At 29.9% G+C, this 26453-nt stretch overlaps 5 protein-coding genes across 6 annotated transcripts; 2 read left to right on the forward strand and 3 right to left on the reverse strand.

Annotated features, from left to right (window-relative positions):
• Positions 1 to 9972: 9972 nt before the first annotated feature.
• On the reverse strand, positions 9973 to 12658 carry LOC107471171 (lamin-like protein). 2 transcript variants are annotated; one of them, XM_016090608.3, is made up of 3 exons: positions 12564 to 12658; positions 12271 to 12468; positions 9973 to 10360 (listed from the first exon to the last, which is right to left on the reverse strand). In XM_016090608.3, exons 2-3 carry the CDS (start codon positions 12455 to 12457, stop codon positions 10002 to 10004), a joined length of 546 nt encoding a protein of 181 aa, XP_015946094.1. In that variant the 5' UTR covers positions 12458 to 12468; positions 12564 to 12658; the 3' UTR covers positions 9973 to 10001. The 2 variants fall into 2 exon arrangements, with proteins under 2 accessions (XP_015946094.1, XP_020989410.1); XM_021133751.2 differs by lacking the exon at positions 12564 to 12658 and having other exon boundaries at positions 12271 to 12507.
• Positions 12659 to 13485: 827 nt separating this feature from the next.
• On the forward strand, positions 13486 to 15721 carry LOC107471126 (pentatricopeptide repeat-containing protein At4g33990-like). Its single transcript, XM_016090567.1, has 3 exons — positions 13486 to 13506; positions 13554 to 15343; positions 15460 to 15721. Exons 1-3 carry the CDS (start codon positions 13486 to 13488, stop codon positions 15719 to 15721), a joined length of 2073 nt encoding a protein of 690 aa, XP_015946053.1.
• Positions 15722 to 17569: 1848 nt separating this feature from the next.
• LOC107471256 (checkpoint protein hus1) lies at positions 17570 to 20492 on the forward strand. The gene is made up of 2 exons (XM_016090709.3): positions 17570 to 18202; positions 19762 to 20492. The coding sequence occupies exons 1-2, from the start codon at positions 17687 to 17689 to the stop codon at positions 20203 to 20205; spliced, it is 960 nt and encodes a 319-aa protein (XP_015946195.1). The 5' UTR covers positions 17570 to 17686; the 3' UTR covers positions 20206 to 20492.
• A 136-nt stretch (positions 20493 to 20628) lies between these two features.
• Positions 20629 to 21979, reverse strand: LOC107471169 (lamin-like protein). The gene is made up of 2 exons (XM_016090606.3): positions 21756 to 21979; positions 20629 to 21231 (listed from the first exon to the last, which is right to left on the reverse strand). Exons 1-2 carry the CDS (start codon positions 21940 to 21942, stop codon positions 20990 to 20992), a joined length of 429 nt encoding a protein of 142 aa, XP_015946092.1. The 5' UTR covers positions 21943 to 21979; the 3' UTR covers positions 20629 to 20989.
• Positions 21980 to 23258: 1279 nt separating this feature from the next.
• Positions 23259 to 26119, reverse strand: LOC107471234 (lamin-like protein). The gene is made up of 2 exons (XM_016090687.3): positions 25669 to 26119; positions 23259 to 24217 (listed from the first exon to the last, which is right to left on the reverse strand). The coding sequence occupies exons 1-2, from the start codon at positions 25841 to 25843 to the stop codon at positions 23877 to 23879; spliced, it is 516 nt and encodes a 171-aa protein (XP_015946173.1). The 5' UTR covers positions 25844 to 26119; the 3' UTR covers positions 23259 to 23876.
• Positions 26120 to 26453: the final 334 nt, after the last annotated feature.

A 26453-nucleotide genomic window follows, 5' to 3' on the forward strand; every position in this document is an offset into this window, starting at 1 on the left:
TATTCCCTACTGAGAACGTGTGGTTTGTTCTCACCCCAAATCTTCCACCCTTTCAGAGACACAGGTTCGGAGATTCAGTAAAAAGCTGCAGACGATCAGTAGATTTACTTATGATTCCTGTTGTTTTTATAGAGTTCCATCGCTCTTGTTGCTTTAAGTTTTATTTTATCCAGAGGGATATATATTGTATTTGAGTTCTATATTGAATTCATTGGTATAGCATTTATTATTATTATTAATGATTGTGTGATTTTAATTACTACAAATAATTTTCTGGTATTTTCTTATAAACTGAAATGCGATATCGACCTAAAGGCTCAATATTAAATAGTAAATAGGGAGAACATGTTAGTAACGCCTTACTTTTTGTACGATCATGACGTGTTAAAAATTAGGGTGTTACACTTATTTGTTTATGATAGGATATTATATATAACTTTTATATTGGCAATTACATTTCAATTGCTATACAAATGATATATTTTAGGTATTTATATATTTTTTGTTATTTTAAAAATTATATATTTTTAGGATTGTTTAATTATGTTTATTTTTTTAAAATGATTGTCATTATTAAAGAACAACTAATATTTATAATAGTCTGAACTTAAAAAAATACAAAATACAAAATATTAATACTTTGAATTTTTAAAGTAAAAATCTTAAAATAAATATATATGATTATGATTAATGGTTATAATTGGAGGTTTTTATTTTATTCTAATTTTTTTCAAAACATATTTGCCTTATTTAAATTTTATTTCTTTATTTATTGCTATTTTTTTTGGTACACTTAACTATCATTAGTTTATATCAATTAAAATTTATACCTTGAATAAAATAATCACGTGTCTAAAAAAATAACAAAAAATATACATAATCTGATCCTATGTATACCAAGAATTATTATATATAATAAATAATTATTTATTTTTTATAATTACTATTTATAAAATTTATTACATAATTTTCTCATCTTAATATCAATATTTAATAAATATAAGATACAAAATATTATTTATATTATTTAACATACAAAACAAATATCTTAAGTTATCATCTAGAACAAGAAGTATAATAGTGAAAATGCTTACTTATTTTTCTATTCTATTATATAAAAATCGAGTTTTTGCACTTAATAATAAAGTTGATGTGGCATGTTTCTGAGAGTATTTCCTAATTTATTTCTTTTAACTTATTAAATACAATTCATTACGATGGCTTAATAATTATATCAACTAATTGATTTGATTAGATATTTAAGTATCACACAATTTAATATTATGTATATTAATTAATTGAATATAATTGGAGTTAAACCCCAAAATAGTCACTGAGATTGGCGTTTTGCACTAAAATCGTCTCTGAGATTCCAATTGCACCAATTACGTCCCTGAGATTGAAAAAAATGCACCATATTAGTCCCTAACCTATTTTTCATTAACGACGTGATGACATGGCATGATGACGTGGACTGTAAGTGACACGTGTCACTTCATGATTTGGCCACGTGTAATGGTATGATGATGTGGTGACCAGTGACACGTGGCATACTGACGTGGATGGTTGTGCCACGTGTCACAATGTTATTTGACCACGTGTCCGGTTGTGCCACGTGTCGTCACAGTATTCGTCCATGTGTCATCGTTGTATATGCACCAAATTAGTCCTTCACTTTACATTAAGTGACTCATTTTAGTCCCTGAAATTGAATGTCGTGCACCAAACTAGTCCCTTCACCAGTTTTTTTTCATTTTTTTAAATTTAAAATTTTAATATCTTGGATACACTAATTTCAGTTCTATTTTTTCATATATCATTTAAATACAAGTGCTTTCGTAAAAATTTTTAAGATTTTAGTTTTAATTATATAATTCTTTTTAATAATTTAACATTTGGTAAATTTTGTAATATATAAATATGTTATTATAAAAAAATAATTATATGATTGATTAGACACATTTTTTTTCATAAAAAATATGTGTTTTAACAAGAAATTAATAATTAAAATAAATATTTTTTTAGTAAAATACACGTTTTCGTTATGTATAAATGAGCTAGATTGAAGGACTTCAAGTAACCTCACTACCATCTTTGACCTATGCAGTCTAGACGAAAGAGGTCGGAGACGGTAATGAGGGAATCTTAAAATGCCTTCACGTCAACTCCAAGACGGCGGTTATTAGGGGTATCCGCAAGAAAAAAAATATTTTATAAAAGTACTAAAAGAGGTCGGAGATGGTAATGAAGGTACTTGAAAAGCCTTCACGTCAACTCCAAGTCGGCGGTTAGGGTATTCGCAAGAGAAAAAATATTTTATAAAAACACTTTTATTTGAAAAACATGTGACAAAATAGAATTGAAATTAATGCATTAAAAAATATTGAGAATTTTCGAATTTTTAGATAAAAAATGAGAAAAAACTGGTGAAGGGACTAGTTTGGTACACGACATTCAATTTCAAGGACTAAAATGAGTCACTTAATGCAAAGTGAGGGACTAATTTGGTGCATATACAACGATGGCATAATGGATGACACGTGGATGAATACTATTGCGACATGTGGCACAATCGGACACGTGGCCAAATAACATTGTGACATGTGGCCCAACCATCCACGTCAGCATGCCACGTGTCACTGGTCACCACATCATCATACCATTATACGTGGCCAAATCATGAAGTGACACGTGTCACTTACAGTCTACGTCATCATGCCATGTCATCACGTCGTTAATGAAAAATAGGTCAGGGACTAATATGGTGCATTTTTTTCAATGTCAGGGACGTAATTGGTGCAATTGGAATCTCAGGGACGATTTTAGTGCAAAACGCCAATCTCAGGGACCATTTTGGGGTTTAACTCATATAATTGTTAGAGTATAATTAAGATCAATTTGATCAATTAGTATTATTCAATATATCTGAATATTTGTTATAGGATATTACGTCTTTATTTTTTTATTCTATTATCATTTATAAATACCATTTTATATTGTATCATTCTACACAACTTGAGTACTCACAAACCTTTTTTCTATTGCTCCCTCTCCCCTTTCTAACATGGTATCAGAGCCATGATATCCTCTTTGAGGATGATAAGTTAAATTTCTTTTGGTAAAATCACTATACTTTTCATACTTTTTTTCTGTGCCATTTTTTTTCTTTCTCTTTTGTCAATGCTCTGATGTTTTTCTGAGCTCACTGATTAGCTCATTCACTACTTACTTATTCTCATGGAGAAATCATATGTTTTTCGTCACCTTTTGATAGTTTGTCATCTCTTCGCACTTTGTCACTTTTCAGCAGTTTTCCGGCCGTTCGCCATATTTTCAACAATTTTTTGACAATTGGCCACTCTTGTGACAGTTCCGTCTATGTTCTCTTCCGGCAGTTCCGTCTGTGTTTTCTTCCAGCAGTTTTGTCTGCGCTTCCTTCCGACAGTTCCGTTTGCTTCCTTCCTATAGTTCCGTCTGCGCTTCCTTCCGACAGTTCCGTCTACGCTTCCTTCCGACAGTTCTGTCTGTGCTTTCTTTAGGCAGTTCTGTTTGTACCCATTCTATCAGTTTATGCATTTTTTTATTTAATTGTTTCAAATAAGTTTCAAACTCAAGTTGTCACTTGAGTTTGAGGGGGAATGTTAGAGTATAATTAGGATCAATTAGATCAATTAGCATTATTTAACATACCTGAATATTTATTATAGGATATTATACCTTTATTATTTTGATTCTCTTAGTACCATGAATACACTTCTATATTGTATCATTCTATACAACTTGAATATATACAAATCTTTTCTCTACTGCTCTCTTTTACCCTTTTTAATAATAATAAACACAATTTAATTTAGTTAGAAGTTCATTGTTTTATAGTTTTCTATAAACATGACAGAATAAAATTGTAAAAATAATCTTTTTATTACTTTGGATATTTTAACTCTTTTTTTTCTTTTTACATGTAATTTTGTTTTATGTTAACTTTATTTATTTAATGATGAAATATACTCAAGTTAATTCTATCATATAATAGTTTATTTTTTCCCTATATATTTTGATTTGTTAGTTACTATTGATCTTGGTGTTTTCGTTTTTTTTTTTAATTGTTCTTTATTTTTTTGTGACTTTATAATTTAAAAAATAAAGCAAAACAAGAAAAAAAATGATGGCCAAAGGCAGAAGCTAGAAGCCTAAAGTAGTAATATCATTCATCAACATTATTATTATTATTATTAATATAAACTTTATTATTTTTTCTAACATTTTTTAATATGAGCTTCATTTCTTTTTTTTATTATTATTAATGCTTTTATTATTTTTTTCACTAATTATATATCTCCTTATAATAATTTTTTGATAGAATATTTTTTTGGTTTATTATATTTTTTTCATATTTTTTGTCAAAAATAATTTATATTAGGAGAAAAAAAGATGCAAATTAAATTTTAAAATTAAAATTTAAATAAGATGTACAAAGGTAACTATTGAATTCATTTGGTAGATTTAAACTCTTTGTATTATCGTCACTGAAAATTTGTAATACTATTATAAAATTCTAGATATTTTTTATCTTATTGTTCTTAAATTATACATTATATCGTGTATTTGAAGAGTTTCATCTTTTTTGAAATAAGTGTGACATTATATACTTTTAAGTAACAAAATTGATTATATAATAAGATATAAATTTTTAGAATTTCTAGCATAATTGACAAATTTTTGGTTTTAAAATAAATTTTTATTCTATTTTTTTATCTTTTATTTGATTTTTTACAAATTTTTTTATTTTCTTAATTAAATATAATTGTAATAATTTATCACAAATTTATGTTTTATAAAGAAAATTTATCAATCATAAAATACAGAAGACTTAACAAAAAAAATTTTAAAAAATTTTGATTAATCACAAAATAAAAAATTATGGATTGTGCTTTAATTATGTTGTAAAATACAAATTGAAATTATTTAAAATTATTTTTTTTACCATTAATATTAACTTAAATTATAATAAGGTAAAAAGTAAAAATCGTATATAATAATTTAATTTAATTATTTATACTACCAAAATTATTTTTTGTTATATTCCATTTATTTTTATTTATTGGTGATCTTTAATTGTCTATTTTAAATAAAAATTTGAAATGGTTGAATTGATTTTTTGTCGATCAGTAATATAATTATTGTGATATTTGCTTTGCTCAGTAATATTTTTTAATTTATTTAATCTGATTGATCATTTCTTTTTTTATTTTATGCTAATTTAACTAATTAAAGTTAATAGATTCAGTTATTTTATATCTTGTAACTTTTCATTCTAATAATGTATTTGTTATTAATTAATTATATTAAAATATTAAGATTATGATGGATTATCATTATTTTATTATTTTTTATTTTTGATATTAATTCAGATATTTATTTTTTTTTAATAATTATTTTTTATTCTCTTATTCTATGTATTTATTCTCATAAATCTTGCTAAATTAAACAAGGTACTCTATATCTCCTTTTTATTTTTTCTTTTATATACACATACAATTTATTATATTATTTTTTTCTGTGTAATAATTTTGTTTCTCTTTTATTTATATTTTTTTCTTCAATATTTTATTGGTTCTTATTTTTCTAAATTTTACTTTAATTTATGTATTTGTTCTTATTACACCTAACATTTTTTATTTATGTATAATATACATTCTTATATATGTTATAGAAATATGATTTGATTCTATTAACTTGCCAAATTATTTTGAAAAATCTAAAGCTAAAGATAGCACAAAAATATATTTATAAATATTTTACTTTTTTGACTAAAAAATGTAATATTTTTTACCATATTTGTTGAAATCCTAAGTTAAATATGAATATTAATTTTTGAAATAGAATAAATATATTTTAAGTTTTTTGCATCTAAAAATAATATTCTATAAATGTTAGAATTATTTAGATGGATAAGTGATAGTGAATATAGAATTATTTAGGATGGATAGAACTAAGTACATTTTTAATTGAAAATACGAATTTAAAAATATTATATTCAATTTTCAATGGTCAACCTCTTATTGAACCATTGTATGTTCAAACGATTTTTGAAAAAATTAAATAATTTTAGGTATATAATTTTTTGTAAAAATTTAATTAATTTAAGATATTTATTGTCGTTGATTAAAAATAGTAAATTAAAATGACAATTTAATATTTGTATACTCTTAAAATATTATTTAATTATTTATTTTCTAGCATTTTTTATCATTGAATGATCACATTAATATAATTTAGTTTACTAAAATTATTTATCATCATTTGATTGAATAAAAATTATATTCTATTTGAAAATTTTGGGATTTCTCAACCTCAAGATCATTCATGTTAAATCATTAATAAATATAACTGAGAGCGCGAAGCGTCCCTTCATTCGAGAGCATAATTGAGATCAGAGAACTTGGCTCTTGTAATTCTTTGATCTTTATCAACCAAAACCTTCTGTATCTCTGATAAGGCTGAATTACAACCCTACCGTGGAAAAAGAGTTACGGAGGTGAGTTTGATGTGTTGGAGACCAAAATCATGAAGTCATTATTTATATTTGAGTGTACCACTTATTAAACCCTAAAACTAAAATAAAATATTTTCTATCATTTTTTAATCTCCTTTATCCAATTGAAAAGTAATAATGACTTATTTAATTTAACATTTATGACAATAAATGATATCACCGTTATATAAGTCATTTAATGTGAAATTACTTAATTTGCGATTATCATTAATATATGTATTGCTCATAAATATATCAAAATATAATAATTTTCTAACAATCTTCCACTTGGATATACATATATATTTTTTTGAGATAATTACATCTTATAAATTTTATGCGCATATCTTAATGTTATTTCCCTGATTACTTTGATAATCTGGTATGTCTCATATATTAGTTATGAAATTACCACCGTTTTTATCACATTACTATCACAATAAAACTACGATGATCGTCTACTAAAATATTCAACCACATAGATAAAATTTGAATGAGAATATTCAGAAATTACATGCAAAAATGATCTCATGCATGCCTATTTTCAACTAGTCCAGCTTGAATAAAAATTATATTTTATTCGGTGTGACAGACTCAAATGAAACTACAACAGCAATGCTCGGGCTCATAGCGATGGCGACTAAGTGATGAATCTGTGGAAGAAGACAAGAAGAATTTAAATAGACTCACAAAGAGAGAGAGAGAGGGAATTTTTTATGAAGAAGAAGACTTTGGATGAAGACGATTGAGTTTCTTTTGCATAGTTATAGAGTATGGATTGAAGCTGTGAATAACTGAATCTGTGATGTGAGGCAAATTCTAATACCTAAAAAGTGTTTATATGTATATATCATGGACGGATACACCCTAAACCCGACCATGCCCTGTCCTGAGCAAAATCTACTCCCGACTCGGGTCAAGCTATTACTCTACCCAACCGAGTTTGGATGGGTCAGGTACCCGCACATTCGGGTACTCCTACCAAGTTTAACCAAGTATTAATGCTCTATTTATTAAGGGTTACCGCTAGCCAATGGATTGTTACACACACGGCGAGATTCTAATTTCTAAGAATTATTTAAGCGAACGAGTAAGATGATCACTCAACAAACTCAAATTAATTAAGATAAATACTAATTATTTTTAATATTTTAATATTAAAATCCTAAAAATTTAATTTTATTTATAACTTTATAAAATATTTATAATAATAATTACTATATATATTTTATTTAAATTTTAATAATTTTTTTATATAATTTTATAAATTATTCCATACAGGTACGCAACATACACCAGTTTGCATTAAAATTTCGGCTAATAGAAAGAGAAAAAAAATAAATACATGTCACTAGTTTTAACCACAAAATATATCTTAGATTCTATATAGATTATAGAGTGAATCTTTACACTAGTTTTACCCATAAGATAGAAAGAATATAAGGACCACATGATGAAGTATGTTTGAAACATGTATTGTTGTTCTTTTGATTGCTATGCCTAAAAATAAAGGAGAAATAATATATCATTAAAAATAAATAATCAAATTAATTTTTAAAAAAATATTTTAATTAAATTTATCTTTTAAATATTTAAAATTAGTTATGTTAGTCTGTTACTTTTATTGTTAATGATATTAAAATTTGTTGATGTAATACATTAAACTGTATTTATTTCTAAGAACAGGATAAGATAGGATACTGCAAACAAGACCTAAAGAACAAGAGCCAAATGAGTAATAGCTCAAATGGCATAGTCACCCCATACTCAATTAAGAGATTGCAGGTTCGAGTCTTATATCTTTGGTAAAAAAAAAACCTAAAGAACAAGACACAAAATTTTGTGTTGTATTCTACAAATTATAAAAATTCAATTTATTCTATTTTTTTCATTCAAAAAATTTGAGATGAAAAATATAATAATAAAAAAATAATTATAAAAAATTAACAAGAATAATGAAAAAAAATTTGTATCTCTTTTTAGTGTCTCTGTACACATAGTCTCTATCTATGTCTCATCTGTTAACTACAATTTTGTGTCGTCTTGTCTCTATAAACAAACACATCCTTAAATAGCATCACAACACACACCTAGTAATTCTAATTAACTATTAACATAATTAATTTATAAAATTATATCAAATTAATTGCAAATTGAGGATTTTCAATACCTTGTTCTTCTCTCAATTAGGTTTTGATTTGATATAATTTCATAAATTTATTGTGTTAATAGTCAATTAAGATTAATAGGAGTTTGTTGTGGTGTCACTTAATAAATCACATTAACAAATTTTAATATCTATCAATAAAAAAATGACAAAAAAACTAACATAACTCATTTAAAATTTTTAAAAAATAAATTTAATTAAAAAATTTTTAAAAATTAATTTAAAGAACGAAATTTAGAGACTAATTTGATCATTATTTACTCATATGATCGAAGATCATAATTTACGGATGGGGAAGAACATGATGGGTTGGTAAATGGAGACATGTATATGGAACACACAAAGTACATACATATCATGTTGAGGAGGAGGGTGGAAGAAGTTACCACTAACAGCAGTTGGGTATTTTGTGTTTGCTGATGGTGGTGAATTTTGAGCCACATTGTCTTGTGATCATTTTGTTAAAGGATAATGTTAAGTAATCAATTTTTTTAGTTAATGTCAATTAATTTTTTTAAAATATATTATTTATTTAAAATTATATATCTTAAATAATAAATATTTAATTGTAAATCTTAAATTATAAATTTAAATATTAAAATAGACTAATAATAACTAATTAAAAGTTGAAAAGTTTAATTGGAAGTAGTATTGTTAGTTTGTAACATCTTGGTTGGTGCTGTAATGGGTGACAGCCTAAGGTCTTTGACAAAAAAAAACATTCAATCTGACTCTGAACTTTATTTTTATGGGACTGATTAGCTTTTGTGTTAAAAAAAATCAATGTTATTTTTTTGATACAAAAGCTAATAATCCTAAAAAAAAGATCAAAAACTAGGTTGGGTATTTTTTTTAATCTCGTTGTCCTTTCAAAATAATTATCAGGTAGAGTATCTACTCACAAACAAATTTATGTAAACGAGTTTAGGTGTAGTTTATACATAAAAATTATTTAGATAAATTTTACTTTCTACTCTTACCTTCAACTAAACTTACATTTATTTGGTAATAGTAGTTTGATCATTCATAAAATAAGATGGCCTGAATTTATATTTATATTTATATTTATAGAGAGAAAAAATAAACCAAGATAGAAGAGAAAAATAAAAGAGAACAAATCATAATGTATGTAAATTAAATTTTTAATAAAACTTTAAACCCATAAATTCGAATGTCGATTTTTTTTTATCACACATCTACTAGTTCCACCATATACTATATAAGTTTTTAGGCTAGCATACATAAACATGTGCCTATTAATAATGAGCCCATAAAAATTTTGATAAAACAATGTTTGCACTAATAATTCTCACTAAACAAACTCACATAAACCACATTAACAAGAACAATCCAAATGCATGTGAACATAATAGTGGAAGAGGCAGAGTATTGAGAAGGTGCTGATGGGGATGCAGTTGCAAGAATGGGGGCAGGTTGGTCTTTTCTCTCATCTTTGGCAACAACGTTGATGGCAACTCTCATTTGATGGAAGCAGTATCCTCCGCTGGAGAGGAAGTAGTAGGCCCTCGGCTCCGTCAAATGGACCACGTCGCGGCCGCCACGTGTCACGTTCTTAATGAAATCTCTGTCTATGCATTTCTCGTAACTTGTCTTGTTCACTTCCAGAACGTTGTAGTATCGCTTGTCAAAATAGAATACTATTTGATTTTGTTAAAAGATATTTAATAAAAAAATGGTTAGTTAATATTTAATAACAATACTTAATTAGTTGAATGTTAATAATGCAAGACAAATTAACTAGTGTTATAATGTATTAAAATAATTAGCATGTCAGACGCATAAAATATATCAAATTCTCTGCTCTATTGATCCTAATTATATATGTGGCGATTTGGTTCGTGCTTTTGTGACAGTTTTCTAAAATGATTTGCAACAGTTAAAAAAAGAGTCGTAAAATATTTTTGTGTGTATCTCATGCATGCATTTTTTTTTGGTATGGAAAGTTAAAGTAGCATTATTCTTATCGTTTTCAAAGGGAGATTCTTATTTTCCCTTTTATTCATCCTTCTGCTGTTGTGATTTTGTGTTTCTCTTGACTCAATGACTTTAACTTTTTATCTTTTTATCTCTTGAAAGTAACAAATAAATTCCTAAAAATTTAGGCTAAAAAAAATACAATAAAATTTTCTAGAATAATAAATATAGCCATATTATTTTTAAATTAATTCTTATAATTAGAATAAAAAATTTTAATTTAAATTAACTTGTTTATGTTTACTATTATAAATAATTTCATTAGTACTTTTTAAAAACAATCCCGCTACGTTACCAACATCATGTCTGTCAATTTCTGCCAACTCTTATTTCTAACTGTGTTTAATGGAAGTATCTTTGTGGATGTGTCTAATAAAAATGTCTTTTTTATGGCTGTGTTTAATAAAAATGTCTTTATAGATATATTTTCTGGATGTGTCTCTTTATATATATGTTTAAAATATAATAATTAACTATTGTTGGTAATAAGTTGGCAGATAATATGTTGGTACCCTATACTTTTCTTTTTAAAAAAAATTAATTTATTTAAAATATATAAATTTTTAAAAGTTTATTTCTCATTTTACTCTTTTCTTTTTTACTAATAAGTTATGAATGCACTTTATTATTTAAATACTATGTTTTATTGGAATGTAGAGTGCATTTTGCTATTCTAGGCTTTTTATCTAATCATCAATTCTTTAATTTTTAGTTTTAATTTCTTGATCAGGAGTTACCTAATTTCTTGCATATATGCAACACCACTTAAATAGCAATGTTTTCTGAATATACCAAAAAGTAAAAGGGTAACCTATTTTTCTTTTTCTTCTCCCTTTAATAAATATGAGTGGCAGCCTTACTTAGCTTGGCCAATACTCCAGTCCCAAAGTTCATGAAATTATTATATATATTAAAAATAGATATAATGGTAAAGATTTAATAAGATTATTATTTTTTCATTCTATTATTGTGCCAAAGAAAACTCATTTTCCATGCATTAAGCAAATAAGTTTTTTTCCCAATGTCACAAGTCACAACTCACAAGCTATTTTTGTTTTAAATAAACAAACTAGGCAAGTATAATTAGCATAAACAAAATGGGGAAAATTAAAGGAATTTGTTTTTTTCTAAAAAAAATATATGTTTGTGAGTTTTATCTTTAGAGGAGATAAGAGAAGAAAAAATAATTGTTTTCTAAAAAAAGGTTTAAACAGTCAAATAGAATTTTTGTCTCTCTTATCTTCTTCTTATATTCATGATTCATGAAGAGAGAACTAAAATATTGTATGTGATAAAAATTAAATATGGAGGAATGAAGAAATTAAATATATACTATTATACATTTTAGAAGAGGATATATGATTGAGGTGAAATTAAATTTGTGATACAAGTATTAGAGGCAACATCAAATTTAACTCAGCTTCTTGTTACTTAATTACTCTTGTAACCCTCAAATTTCATGAAATAACCACATGACATACACAAGAAATTAAACATATTAATTAAAGGACGGGAAAATAAATAAATAATTAAGAGAGAAACAGAGAAATTAAATGTTAATTTAATTACTTACTAAGCCAATCACCAACATAAACAGTCTTCTCATGAGCAAACCAATCACTGTAGTTGACATCAGGACGCCATCCTTTAGAACCTCCAACTCTATGGAGGTCTTCTCCCATCACAACCATTGCCGTCACCGCCACCACCGCAGCCACCGCCACTGCCACCATCTTATCAAACCGCAACTTCTCCATCATTTCCTCTCTTCCTAAACAAACCAACATTCCAATGGTGAAAGTGTATATATATGTGTAGTGTGAACAAAAAGTATAACATGAGAATATAAGAGTGCAAGGGACATACATATACACATATAAGGCGTTTTGTAACTGTAATTAACATGTGATATTCCTGAGTGTCTAATTGGAGAGACAGTCAGCATTACATTTACACCTCATGAAAAGTGTTTAGATCTTTTGTCCGTTATATTTAGTGATCAATTGGGTTACATCTTACATGGTCTACTCCTATTTCCTAACTCTTGAATATTTTATTACTCCTTTTTTATTTATGCATAGTGTTTAACTTGGCACCAGATTGGATATGGACCATTAAATAGTCCAATAACAAAACATGTTTTTTAAGTTTTTTAAACAGTCATTTTTTAATTTTAATTATAAATTAATCCTATATATTTTATTTAATTATAAAAGCTATTTTTTTATAAATTATTATTTTATCATAAATCTATCATGTTTATTAACAATCAAGAACAAAAACAATAACGAATTAGATTTTCCATTGGTCCTAATAAATTTTTTGACTATTTCAATGGATTAAAAGATTTTTTTTGATCCGTGGAGTTCGTGATGAACCATAAAATTGTGTTTGATTGAAAACCAATCGATTGGACTATCAAATCAATCGATTAAATTATAATTCAATCGATTAGATTACAGTTTATCACAAAACAATCGATTAAAAATCATGGTTTTCGCATAAATCAATCGATTGGTTATATTAACCAATCGATTGAACGATGAATTAAATGTGGGTTTTTTATAATTCAATCGATTGTTTATAATTTCCAATCAATTGAATGCTTCAAAACAACCTGAGGTCTCACAATTCATTGAATTCACCAAAATAATATGGATTTGCCAAATTCAATCGATTGGTTGTGCAACCCAATCGATTAAAATGTGTACTACGCCTATTTCAATCTTGTTATCTTGAAATCTTGTTGATTTGTTTTGTGAGATGAGAAAGAAAGGGATCAGTCCGAATGAATTCACGGTTGCCATTTGTTTGAAAGCTTGTTCTATGTGCTGGGATATTTGTTTTGGGAAATAGGTTCATGCCGAAGTGATTAAGGAGGGTTTAATATCTGATGTGTTTATTGCATCTACATTAGTTAATCTATATGCGAAATGTGGTGAAATTGACCTTGCTGATAAGGTGTTCTTTTGCTTGCCTGAGCAGAATGAAGTATTGTGGGATGTGTTGATCAATGGTCATGCTCAAGTGGGTGATGGGAAAGGAGCATTTAGATTATTTTTTGAGATGATAAATTCAGAAGTAGAATTCAGTGAATTTACCTTGTCCAGTGTACCTAAGGGTTGCACAAATTTAGGACAATCAATAGACGGCCAACTTGTGCATTGTTTGGCAATCAACAGTGGTTTTGAAATAGACAAATTAATGTGTTCCAGTTTTATAGACATATATTCAAAGTGTGATATGGTAGATGATGCACTGAGACTTTTTTATATGATCACAGACCATGATGTAGTTTCCTGGAGTGCAATGATCGCTTGCCTTGAAAAGCAAGGTCATAGCAGTGAAGCAATTAAGCTATTTTATTTGATGAGATATACAGGAGTTGAACCAAACCAATTTACCTTTTCAAGTGTTGTTAGTGCTGCTTCTGAATCGGGTGACTTGCTTTATGGAGAAAGCATTCATGCTTCTATTTTTAAATTTGGGTTTGAATCAGATGTCTCTATAAGTAATGCCCTTATCGGGATGTACATTAAAAATGGTTGTGTGGATGATGGTTATCGGGTGTTTGAGACAATGACATGGCCAGATCTTGTTTCTTGGAATCTATTCTCAGGATTTCAAGACTATGGTTACCCTGGATCAAGATCAAATGTTTTCTGCCAGATGCTTGTCGAAGGATTTAGGCCAAATATGTATACATTTATTAGAATTTTAAGGTCTTGTTCTAATCTATTAGACATAAACTTCGGAAAGCAAGTTCATGCTCAAATTCTGGAAAACAGTCTTGATGGAAATGAATATGTTGGGAAAGCCCTTTTAGACATGTATCTCAAATTTAGATATATGGAGGAATCATATATAGTTTTTGCCAAGTTGATCAATAGGGATGTCTTCACATGGACAGTAATGATCACTGGTTTTGTCCAAACTGAGCAAGAAGAGAAGGCTATCAAATTCTTAAATTCAATGCAGCAAGAAGGAGTAAGGCCCAATGAGTTCACTATTGCTGGCTGTTTAGGTGGTTGTTCCCGGATAACTGCTAGTGAAAGTGGAAGGAAACTTCACTCTATGGCACTTAAGAGTGGACTTCTTCCTTATATGTTTGTTTCTGGTGCACTTGTCAATATGTATGCAAAATGTGGCTGCATAGAAGATGCTGAGACTATTTTCAAGGAACTGGTTCGGCTTGATAAAGTCCTATGGAACACTATGATATGTGGATTCTCTCTGCATGGTCAGGGTGATAAGATCCTAGAGACCTTTCATAAAATGAAAGATGAGGGCAACTTACCCGATGATGTTACCTTTATAGGTGTCCTTTTTGCATTCAGCCACATGGGTCTTGTTGAAGAAGGGAAACAACACTTAAACTCTATGAGCAATGTTTATGGCGTAACTCCTAGAGATGAGCATTATGTTTGTATGGTTGACATTCTCAGCCGTGCAGGAAGATTTGCAGACGTTGAAAGTTTTGTCAAAGAAATGAAGCTCACGTCTAATGCATTGGTCTGGGAGAATGTTCTGGGTGCATGTGCAAAGCATGGGAATGTTAAATTTGGTGAAAGAGCAGCAAAAAGGATATTTGAGCTCAAATTGGAGACAGACTCAACATATTACATTCAAATATTTTTGCTAGCAAGGTAGGTGGGCCTTGATGTCCAGCCATGGTGTTAAAAAGGAACCTGGTTGTAGCTGGGTAGAAATAAACAATAAAGTACATGTTTTTTTTGTTGGATGGGGCACATCCTCACATCAGGGAAATCCATTTGAAATTGGAGGAGCTTGGTGAAAAGCTCAAATTGATTGGTTATGTACCACAGATCGAACATTTGCTTCATGATGTTCCAAACACAGAGAAAGAAGAACATCTTAATCACCATAGTGAGAAGTTGGCTCTTGCCTTTGCCCTTATGAGCAATAGCCATGTGAAAACAATACGAATCTTCAAAAACCTGTGGATCTGTCGCAATTGCCATAATTTTATGAAGCATGTTTCAAAATCACAACTCAAGAAATAGTTATTCGCGACACTAACCGGTTCCACAGCTTCAAGGATGGATGTTCCTGTGAAGATTGAAATAGGCGTAGTACACATTTTAATCGATTGAGTAGTACAACTAATCGATTGAATTTGGCAAATCTATATTGTTTTGGTGAATTCAATCGATTGAGTGATTGAATTGTGAGACCTCAAGTTGTTTTAAAGCATTCAATCGATTGGAAATTAATTATAAACAATCGATTGAACTATACAAAATCCACGTTTAATTCATCAGTTCAATCGATTGGTTAATATGACCAATCGATTGATTTATGATAAACTGTAATCTAATCGATTGAGTTATAATTCAATCGATTGGTTTTCAATCAAACACGATTTTATGGTTTATCATGTTAATAAACATGATAGATTTATGATAAAATAATAATTTATGAAAAAAATTTATAATTAAATAAAATATATGAGTTAATTTGTAATTAAAATTAGAAAAGGACTATTTAGTAGTTATTAAAAAAACTTAAAAAACATGTTTTGTTATGGGACCATTTAATGGTCCAAACGTTTTGGAACCATCGAATCCGATACCATTTAACTTCATACATTTAATGTTAAATAAGTAAGTATGACTTGAATAAAAATAAATATAAATTTTAAATAAAAAATATTTGTATAAAAATAAATAGATAAGTAGACACTAATTTTTGTACAAATGGATAAACATAAAAGTAAACATGAATTTTGAAAAATGACATATACTTTTTCTATTTGTATTTTTACAAATTAAACTAGTAAACAAGAAATACATACATAAAGAGTAAAGACAAGGTTCTAAATCTGAAAATCTAATCGGTTTAGAGGTTTAATGGTGGCTCAATTGAAATAATTAAATTTTTATAAAATGATATATAAAATTATAAATAAACACAAAACATATAAATATATTCTAATATAAATTTAAAAAAATACATTAATAATTAAAATTATAATATCAATTGAAGTTTTATAATCTTATTTAAATATACAAACTAGTAATACAACAGCAAATTAAATATAGATACACTCTAATGTAAATTTTAGAAAACTACACAAATACCAAATACCAAATATATATGACTAGTGTACTCTAATGGCAGTACTCCTCTTTTCGTGGAAAATAGAAACAGCAGCCGCAACAACATCAATGTGACTCCCTCAAAACTTCAACCAATGTTCAGCTCCAGCCGCAATGGGCGACAACGTGACTCCCTCACTCCCTGCCCTTTGTTTTTGCTAACTCTCTCTCTTTCCTTCATCACTCTCAAGTCTCAATATTACTATCATGCCTCATTGCTCTTGCATTTGATGATTAGATCCGTCTCTCAATATTATTTATTCTTCTTTTTTTTATCTGCCATGAACGATTCTTAGTGTTTTTTCTTTTTTGTAAATCAGTTTTATCTATATATTTAATTATATATTATTATATCATTAAAAATGATTATTATTTTACCAATTACATGAATAATTATTTTAAAAAACAAATATATGATTTAATGATTAGGACTGCGTAAATCACACATCAAAATAAAATGGAAAAATATAAGAAGCTAATGGTCTAAGCGTACAATGTGTACAATAGAGGTTTAGAAAGTATTAGAAATATGACTATTAGTGTTACATTGTCCTGTCAAGTTATGCTTTTAGGATGAGTGGATTCATGATATAGTATTAGAGTCCTAGATCCAAAAGGTTAAGGGTTCGATCCTTGGTGAATTTCAAAATTAACTTAAATTTTTAGGATGATTTTATAACTATGCAAAGAGCAAAACCCGCCAAAAAAACGCAAAACCAAAGAAAGCCCGCCGAACCACCGCAAAACCCGCGGGCCAGCCAAAAGGGAGGGAAAACCAAGCAGCAAAAATTGAAGTTCCCTTCTCTCAAGTTTGAACTCTGAAGTCTTATTATCCCATCCCCTTTCTCGCGCGCAATTCACTGCCTCTCCATGAAGTTCAAGGCATTCCTAACCGACAACGGCGTCTATCTCCTCGAGAAGCGCTTCCTCCCTGCACTCGATAAACTCGGCAAGACCTGCCACGTGTACCTCACGCGCGACCATGCCGCCTTCCTCCACAACCTCCTCAACGGCCACGGTCTCCACTCCGTCGCGCAGTTCCGCCGCGAAGCCCTCTTCGACGACTACCGCATCTCCAGCCAGAACGACGACCGCATCGCCTTCGCCGTCGACGTCTCCCTGCTCAACCGCGCTGTCCGCAGCGCCGCCACCGTCTGCTGCGGCTCCTCCTCTGACGGCAGCAATAATCGCCTCCAGATCAAGCTCGTCAAGAAGCTTCCACCGAATTGCACGCAGCCGATGCCGTTCTTGACGTTTGAGACGCGCGGGTACAAGTCGGCGGTTATTCATGACGTTCCGATCTCGAAGCCGCTGTCGAAGACTCAGGTTTTGGAGCTTCAGAGTGCACTTGAAACAGCGCAGGATCTGCCTCAGACTCTTGTTCAGGTAGTTATGAGTGAAATCTCTTTGTTTTGTGGTTCTTTAATTCGTATTCGCGATTCAGTCTAGTACCTGAAATCTGTAAAATTCATGTGATGACTTCAGTTATGAATGGGTTAATGATCATGTAGGAACCGGTAGATACACTTGTGAATCATTTTAGTCTCTGTTAAGTTTTGACGAGTCAAAATAGTCTTGTAAGTAACAAATGTGAGGCCTAAGGGACTATTTTGACTTCTTAAAACTTCGGAAACTAAAATTACTTACCCATTTACTTATAGAGAATAGAGACCAAATATAATCAATTGTGAAACTGTGATTGCATACTCTTATTTAGGTAGTGATGAGTAAGATCTCTTTGGTTCTTTTAATTTGTATCTGCATTTCATTTTAGTCCCTCAAGTTAATCTGAGTTCTAGGATGTAAAAGATCGACGCCAAGAGAGGTAGCCATGGTTTTTTGATCCAAATGACTTGGGTTCTTGGCCTTAGGGTTTGGATACTGATGACAAGAAAACACGTGAAGAGTGTAATGGTGATTAGTTGAATAGCGTTTGACAACTCTGAAGACTAAGTAATTAATTTCTTAATGTTAGGGATCATCAAATGGAAGCACAATTTTAAAGAAGCTTTATACACTCATGGCTGACGTTTGTAAAAGGCTAGTTGAGCTAGCTTGATGAGTTAAATATTAGTTATTAGTTTAGTCTGACTTTAGTTAGTTAAGTGTTAGCTAGCTTCAATTTTCATGTCAGTCTTTGATAATTTTAAGACATTTACAAGTTCTTAGTATTTGATTTCTTAGTCAAGTTAATCTTAGACATTATATTCAGTAAGTCAAATTAGTTCCCTAAAGTGAAGGGTAATTTGATGCAGAAGAAAATGTCAGAGACTTCAAAAGAGCTAGTATTCTAACAGATGATTACAATTTCAGAGAATAGTGTGAGAAGCTGTTATGTATATAAGCCATCTATTCATCTTCTTATGGATTTGAGTTCCCAAAAACTCGGGCAAAGAGGCAAATCTAATATCCATAGTTAAATTAAAATTTGGTTACTATTAGTTAGATATTAATTCAGTTTATTGACTCTTAATAGTTAGTTATTTTCTGGTTTTGATACAAATCTTGTTTATTTATGCACCTTTACTCATCTTTTTTGCCTTGATTGGCATTAATTAGAAGTTAGTTAATCCTAGTTAGTTATAATTACTACTTTTAAATATTTATTGTAAACATTTTTAATCATTCAGTGAGTTTAGGATTTCAGATAAATAAATAAGAAAAAAAAAGAAAAGACTTTGCATTTTGCCTGAACTGTTTTTTAATCATCTCTATACAATGCTATCAAATTTGTAACTATCACCAGTAGCAGCGGCATCCTTAGAGCACAGTTAGAATGTTTTGATGAGTTTGTTTAGCATTAGTTAGAGTTAGCTACTTGAGATGGTTTATTTGGACACACGTAAGTAGTTAGTTACTTCCTCTTATTCCATGTAAGTCAGGCCATTTCAGTTCTCATTTTATCTCAGTGCCCTATGTCACTCATGCCATGTTTGATAACATAGGCACCAGATTTGGTTCAATTGCAAAACTTTGTGGATCGGATGAAGTATTTGGGTGATTCACTGAATGTCTTCATTAGTAAGTATGGTGATCTGCATGTTGAAGTTTCGGCAACACTGATCAGTCTAGGTGCTGAGTTCCGGAAATTGATGGTCATTGGAGAGAAAGCAGATGCTCCAGCTGAAGATCAAAACCTCAGTGCTCAGTCAAGGTCATCAAGGTCGATTTTGAGAGGTGATGGTCAATCCGTGCAAGTGAGTGTAAAGCACTTTGCCAAGAGTCTCCAGTGTCACTTGGCCAAACCAGATTGTGCCTTCTATGGGATTGCACCGCAGGGCAGTTGTTTGACAGTGATATTCCAATTCTTTATTCCGGGTACTCATCAGACTGATAAATCAATCAGTTTGCATTGCAGGCTTCCGGTACTTGACCCTGGTTCCAGTTGAACAACAGTTTTCATGCTGAGCGTAATTACTTGTTTCTGAGCTTAGGTATTCAGGTAAACCATTTTTTATATTCAACATATGCTTGTGACTGCTACAAATCTTTTTGTCTATTTTGTCTATGAGTTAGTACTATCTGAGATTCTGAGCTGCACTTTGCATTACATTAGGAAAAGTTGATTAGATGAGTGTGTACATAACAATTGCTGTTGTAAGCTTTTAACTGGAATATCTTCTTGATGTCTTGTGTCTAGATGTTTATGTTAAATCTAGTAATACGATGGATTGACAATCTAGATATCGGAGGAAATTTTGGGAGCTAAATTGGAATTCTAACAGATTTTAAGGAACAGATTATTTTTCTATGCACAATTAAAGTTGGACAATTATTTCTATTAGAATGCAGGAATATATTTTCAGCAATGAAACAACTAATGAACCATTTATTTCGAGGTCAACAACTATTATCCCCGTGAAAGCCAAAAATTACCATTATGAAAGACAACTTATTTGATTTCTAACAGAAATGAATGAATGTATCCCAAGTTGCCCCAATGGCAAAGACAACAGCCATGAGAAGAACCTGGGTTCTTGAGGACAATGTTGGTGCTCCACCCCTTTCTGGGGAAAATGTTGGTGCTCCAGTCTCTGCTGGGGGCTGTGCCGGACTTGTTGCGTTGGCTATTGTTGGGGGTAATTCTGATGCTGGTGCTCTGGTCTCTACCGGGGGCTGTGCCAGTGTTGGTGCTTCAGCTATTGCTGGGGGTAATGCTGGTGCATCAGCCATTTATGAGTCATCCTCCTTTGGTGGAGGTGGCAGGTTCTCAACATGGATAGCTACCTTCATGCCTTTAAAGCAGAACCCTCCTTTGCCACTGATGAAGTAGTAGTTTCGAGTCACGTTTAATGGAACATCATCTCTTCCGGCACCGGTGGTCCAATTGTGAAGAGGGTGATCAGAATTGCATTTTTCGTAGTCATTCTTGTTCACCTCTAGTACATCTATCTGGTTCCTATCATACACAAAAACTTGAAAGCAAAATAATTTAATGAGGTGCAAGATGAACGTAAATTGGAAAAAGAAATGGAAGTTACAACCACTAGAAAAAAAAAGATTAGTAGTAAGACCTTTAATTAGACTAATCAAATTTTTTCTTTTAATTACTTTTCATGTTATAATGACTAATTACTTTTCATAGTCTTTCCTTTTTCTTCCTTAGTCAACAACATAGATTTGATGCAAGGTTGAAAGATTTAAAATAAGAAAACCAAAAAAGCTCGAGATACAACCAACTTGGTCAGTGACATTAGCAACTTCAGCTTATACCATTATAATGCTTGAATTCAGATCAAGCCCATAGAGAAGCAAAAGTTTCAAAACTTCAAATCCACGCTCACCAAGTTCGTGACATGTATTGCGCATTAAGGTAATCAAAGCAAATGGTTGGATTTAAATCATGAAAGAGTAGCTTCTATTATGATTCAAATTTGTACTACTATTGGATTTTAAATTCATATAGACACACACTATAAAGAGAGATTTTGAGTCTTACATAGCCAGTCACCATTGTAGAAATGCTTTCCCTTCACCCAAGTACTGTAATTGACATTAGAGTTCCAACCCATGTTGTCTCCTACTAACCACCGTTTCGCGGAGGCCTCCGGCAACATGACAAGCACAGCAAAGACCATAAACAGCAGCACCATGGCTGGTGAGCTAGATGCTAACATCCTCTTCATATCTCTCCAAGGCTTTGTTGTAGAAATTATTAGAATTTAGAAACCTCTCATTTTATTAACACAGTCTGGAATACATGCATATATATTGCTTATTTAGCCTTTGATTAACCCATTGACTTTGTACATATACATAATTAAATCTCAACTTGTGGCACTTCATTAATGGCACCAAGGTATTTATTTATTTTATGATAAATGGCCTCTTGTCTAAGTCAAATGCTTGTTTGTCTTTGAGAGGAAGAGTTTGGGGTTGGAAGCAATTAATCTAGTGATCCTATAAGTTATTACTATGACTATGACTATGACTATCATTCTCATAGATGGTGGGTAAATATCAACCAGCCACAGTACTGTTTTGAAACTTATTATATTAGATTCTTCTTCTACTTGTCTCTTTTTCTTTTCTTCTTTTTTTTTTTTTCTCGTTATTTTGCATGCTATTTGAGTGCAGATGCTATTAACATTTATGAGACAATAGAATTGAGTTGCACAAGATCAGATGAATAAATATAAAGAACCACGAAATATTTTTCTTTGATCCAGAAATATATATAAAAGTATATCTCTAAAATCACCACAAGAATGAGACTAACCTCTTTTTTTTTTTATTTCATGACATCATATAAAGCTTATAGAAATTAAAAGTTTTAAAGTTAAATCCTTGTTGATCCTAAAAGAAATAAAAAAAGAAGCCACTCAAATAAAGATGCTTACAACGTCTTTTTTTAAAGATATTTTTAAGTAATTAAAATTCAATACATATAATTGATTAAACTATGTTATTTTTATCAGAATTAGATCAGATAAATTGATTTGACTAAAAAATTAGTAAATTATATTTTGAATTGGTCTAAATTAATATTTTTTTATAAAAAATAATTACAATATTCCTATTATAAAAAAAATATATATAATAAAAATATTTTAATTATTTTTTATAATACAGTTATTGTAGTCATTTTCTGTAAAAAAGAATATTAATTTAGATTGGTTAAAGGTTTGATTTATCGATTTTTCGGTCAAATCAATTTATCTGATTTAATTTTGACAAAAATAATACAGTTTAATCGATTATATGTATTAAATTTTAATTACTAAAAAATATTTAAAAAAAATTTTAAGTATCTTTATCAGAGTAGCCCATCAAAAAAAGTCTATGCTAAAAATTCACATAAATCCAAAAGAGATTCTTGTGCGAAAAATGCATTATATATATAACCAATAATAACACTAATGTGGAATCAATTAAGGTACTATATCATAATTCTCTAACTAAAGATCTTAGATTTAAGTCCTTAAAAAATATAGCAAGTATGGCATAGTAAATTGGGATAAACACATTCATCTTTTTGAAGTTCAATTGAGGTACACTTTAGAATTGGAGGAACCTCTCCATTAATATAATCTCGAGAATTCACTCATGATGGGTTCAAAAGCCTAAAAGTGATGGTTGGTAAAACGTAAGGATGCTGTTTCAACTTTCAACATGGTCCCTTCATTTCAGACAAAAAAGAAATACACACCCACATGGATCCACATAACATAAGGTCCTATTATCAATTATTATTGGTCCTAGACAAGAAAAAAAATCATTCATTCCCGCAATTTCCGCATTTGAATTCTCCAAATTAGTTAAAAATGCCACCAATTTCTGCCTTCTCCTGGACAACACATGAACAAAGCACAAATACAATATAATGCCTTCTTTTTTCTCTTTTTTGAAAATTAAGAAAACACCAAACACTACCTAACAATTGAAACAAAAACAATCACCCTTCCTTGAAAGTTGAACCCCATTTTAAGGTCAAACTACTAATTTCACCAAGTAACCAACAATACTTCTTGGTAAAAAAATAACAAAGATTAATTTTTTTTTAAAAAATGTGGAGCACAAAGTTCTTGTCGGATTTTGACTATACCATTCACCAAGTTAGCTACCAAAGATGAATGAATGTGTCCCATGCCGCCCCAACGGCGAAGACAACGGGCAACAGAACAACCTGGCTTCTCGAGTACAACGCCGGTGGTGCTCCAGCTACTTCTGGGGAAGCCTTTGGTGGCGGCGGCAGGTTCTCGACATGGACAGCTAGCTTCATGCCACCAAAGCAGAATCCCTTGCCACTGATGAAGTAGTAGTTTCGAGTCACGTTTAATGGAACGACGTCTCTTCCGGCACCGGTGGTCCAATTGTGAAGAGGGTGATCAGAATTGCATTTTTCGTAGTCTGTCTTGTTCACCTCTAGAACATTCATTTGGTTTCTATCATACACAAAGACTGTGAAAAAGTAAAATAATCAAGTTAGTATCATGTTAAAGGTAGATCAAGTTATGATATAGCATCTTAAAAAAAAAATTCTAGATAATTCTCCTAAATATTAAATATTCCCTAAAAATTTGTCCTTTTTTTGTCATTTGGTATTATTAATATGGAGACACATTAGCTAACCCCTATAATATTAGGAAGAATCAATAATGTTTGGGAGACAATGAAAAATCAGCCTAAATATCCCAAAGTTACCTTATTTAGCATTCATTAATTATCGCTAAAATAATTGTATAATTTTAAATGTAATAAGTGTGTAATTAGGGATGTTATAAGCATGAAATTATGAATGTTAAGTTAAATAAAGTAACTTTGGTTATTGTCTCCCTATCATTATAGGGAAGAATTATAAGATGTCATATATATCATTACTAAGACAACAACTAAGGCATAACTACAACCACATTCTAGGATTGGAACTTGAAATTAGAGAGTTCATTGCATTTGCAAACAAGTGTTTGGTGTGCGTGTGCTTACATTTGTATAAATCTAACCGAAATTAAGACCCTAATGAGTAATGACAAATCAATCTTACATAACTTTCAAGAATGTATTAATAATTTAGGAGACAAGAGACAATGAAAAACTTTGTTTTGAATTGTGCTTTCCACCTCACTTACAAAGTGAATTAATAAATTGGGAAGCCTTTTTTACTTTATTTTTGGTTGGCATGATAGTAACTAATAATAATAATAATCCAAAAATAGCAAAAGTTGCTTTGAACTAAAACAGATCTGTGATGTGAATTTCTTTTTTATTTATTTATGTTACACAATTCAGAAACTTCATGGATTAAGTTAAAATAACAAGAATTGAAAAAATGAACAAGCAAGCAAAGTTTTTCAGATCTGAGTATGCAGAACAAATCAGCTTAAGGGAAAAGAAAGATCTAAACACTGTTCTTTTCATTTCCTCTTCTTTTTTCCCCCTTCCATTCTCAATTACATTCCTTGAAAGAAAAAGGGCAAGTAAGAAGAATGGAGAAAGAGAAATCACAATGGCATTACCTTCAAAACTCAAATTCTCATTGCAAATTCACATAGCTAAAACAATTATCAATCCTTGAATTTCATAGTCAAGTAAGTAACACACAGATTTGATACATACAACATAAGGCTCAAATATGAATCAAAAGAAATAATAACAACAATAAAACAGAAAAACCCAAAATCTCAAAAAGATTATCCAATAAAACTACTTGGGTCCACATACAACACTATCCAAAAAAAAATTAAGTAGCATAATGAAGCAAAAGCTGAAAACTTTAGCATATACCAAGCTCAAATTGGTTCAGATCCAGTCCATACAGGAAACAAAGATTGAAACTTTGAAATCAAACACACAAACTCAACAACACACACATATATATAGAGAGAGAAAAGTTTGATTCTTTTTGTTCTTACATAGCCAATCACCATTGTAGAAATGCTTTCCCTTGGCCCAATTAGTGTAGTTGACACCATAGCTAGAGGACCAACCCATGTTATCACCAACAAGCCATCTCTTAGCAGAAGCTTCAGGAACCATAACAATGAAAGCAAAAGCAACAAACACAAGAAGCAACAGAACCCTCTTCATCTTCCTTGTTCTTCTTTGCTCTTTGTTCTTCAGTGTTCTAAAGACACCCACCCAAGGAAGAAGCAGAGACAATAGTGGTTTTGTTTCTACAATGTTCTTCTTTTTGGCCTTTTAAGGAAAACGATTTTGGTTCTTTTTACTGTTTTTTTGTTTTTATTTAATATATTGTCACTGTGGGATACTCACTTTGGTTTTGTTTATTTAATTTATTTATTTTGAATTGCAAATTTTAAAGGGTGGTTGCTTACAACTTACAAGATCTAATTACACACTTCAGCGGCCATTAATATTTTATCACAATAATATATGGAGAAAATTTCGCCACTTTCTAAGTTAGCTTCTTTTATTTTAGAAGAACAACATTTTATTTTTCTACAAATTACCTTATATATATTTTTTAAAAAGAATGTAGATTTTTTATTCAAAATTTTCATCATTATACTATTTCTAATGGTCATGGTTTAAATCTTCTAGAGTACTAGACACTCTACTTCTCATTATTAGGCTCATATTTATTTAACATGTTATTTTTTAAACATAAATATCAAACTTGCAACAAAACATATAATGTCTAATTGTACTTAAACTAATTATATATATATAAATAAAG

Source organism: Arachis duranensis, chromosome 10 (genome assembly GCF_000817695.3).
Source record: "Arachis duranensis cultivar V14167 chromosome 10, aradu.V14167.gnm2.J7QH, whole genome shotgun sequence".
Taxonomy (NCBI): Eukaryota; Viridiplantae; Streptophyta; class Magnoliopsida; order Fabales; family Fabaceae; genus Arachis; species Arachis duranensis.

Coding starts and splice junctions, on each gene's coding strand:
- LOC107471171 (XM_021133751.2), bottom strand. CDS start 12,484: ATGTTGGTTTGTTTAGGAAGAGAGGAAATGATGGAGAAGTTGCGGTTT. Junction 10,361..12,270: donor TTATGTTGGTGATTGGCTTA/GTAAGTAATTAA, acceptor AAAATCAAATAG/TATTCTATTTTGACAAGCGA.
- LOC107471126 (XM_016090567.1), top strand. CDS start 13,486: ATGAATTCACGGTTGCCATTT. Junction 13,507..13,553: donor TGAATTCACGGTTGCCATTT/GTTTGAAAGCTT, acceptor TTTGGGAAATAG/GTTCATGCCGAAGTGATTAA. Junction 15,344..15,459: donor CAAATATTTTTGCTAGCAAG/GTAGGTGGGCCT, acceptor TCCTCACATCAG/GGAAATCCATTTGAAATTGG.
- LOC107471256 (XM_016090709.3), top strand. CDS start 17,687: ATGAAGTTCAAGGCATTCCTAACCGACAACGGCGTCTATCTCCTCGAG. Junction 18,203..19,761: donor TGCCTCAGACTCTTGTTCAG/GTAGTTATGAGT, acceptor TTGATAACATAG/GCACCAGATTTGGTTCAATT.
- LOC107471169 (XM_016090606.3), bottom strand. CDS start 21,942: ATGAAGAGGATGTTAGCATCTAGCTCACCAGCCATGGTGCTGCTGTTT. Junction 21,232..21,755: donor CTACAATGGTGACTGGCTAT/GTAAGACTCAAA, acceptor TTTGCTTTCAAG/TTTTTGTGTATGATAGGAAC.
- LOC107471234 (XM_016090687.3), bottom strand. CDS start 25,843: ATGAAGAGGGTTCTGTTGCTTCTTGTGTTTGTTGCTTTTGCTTTCATT. Junction 24,218..25,668: donor CTACAATGGTGATTGGCTAT/GTAAGAACAAAA, acceptor ACTTTTTCACAG/TCTTTGTGTATGATAGAAAC.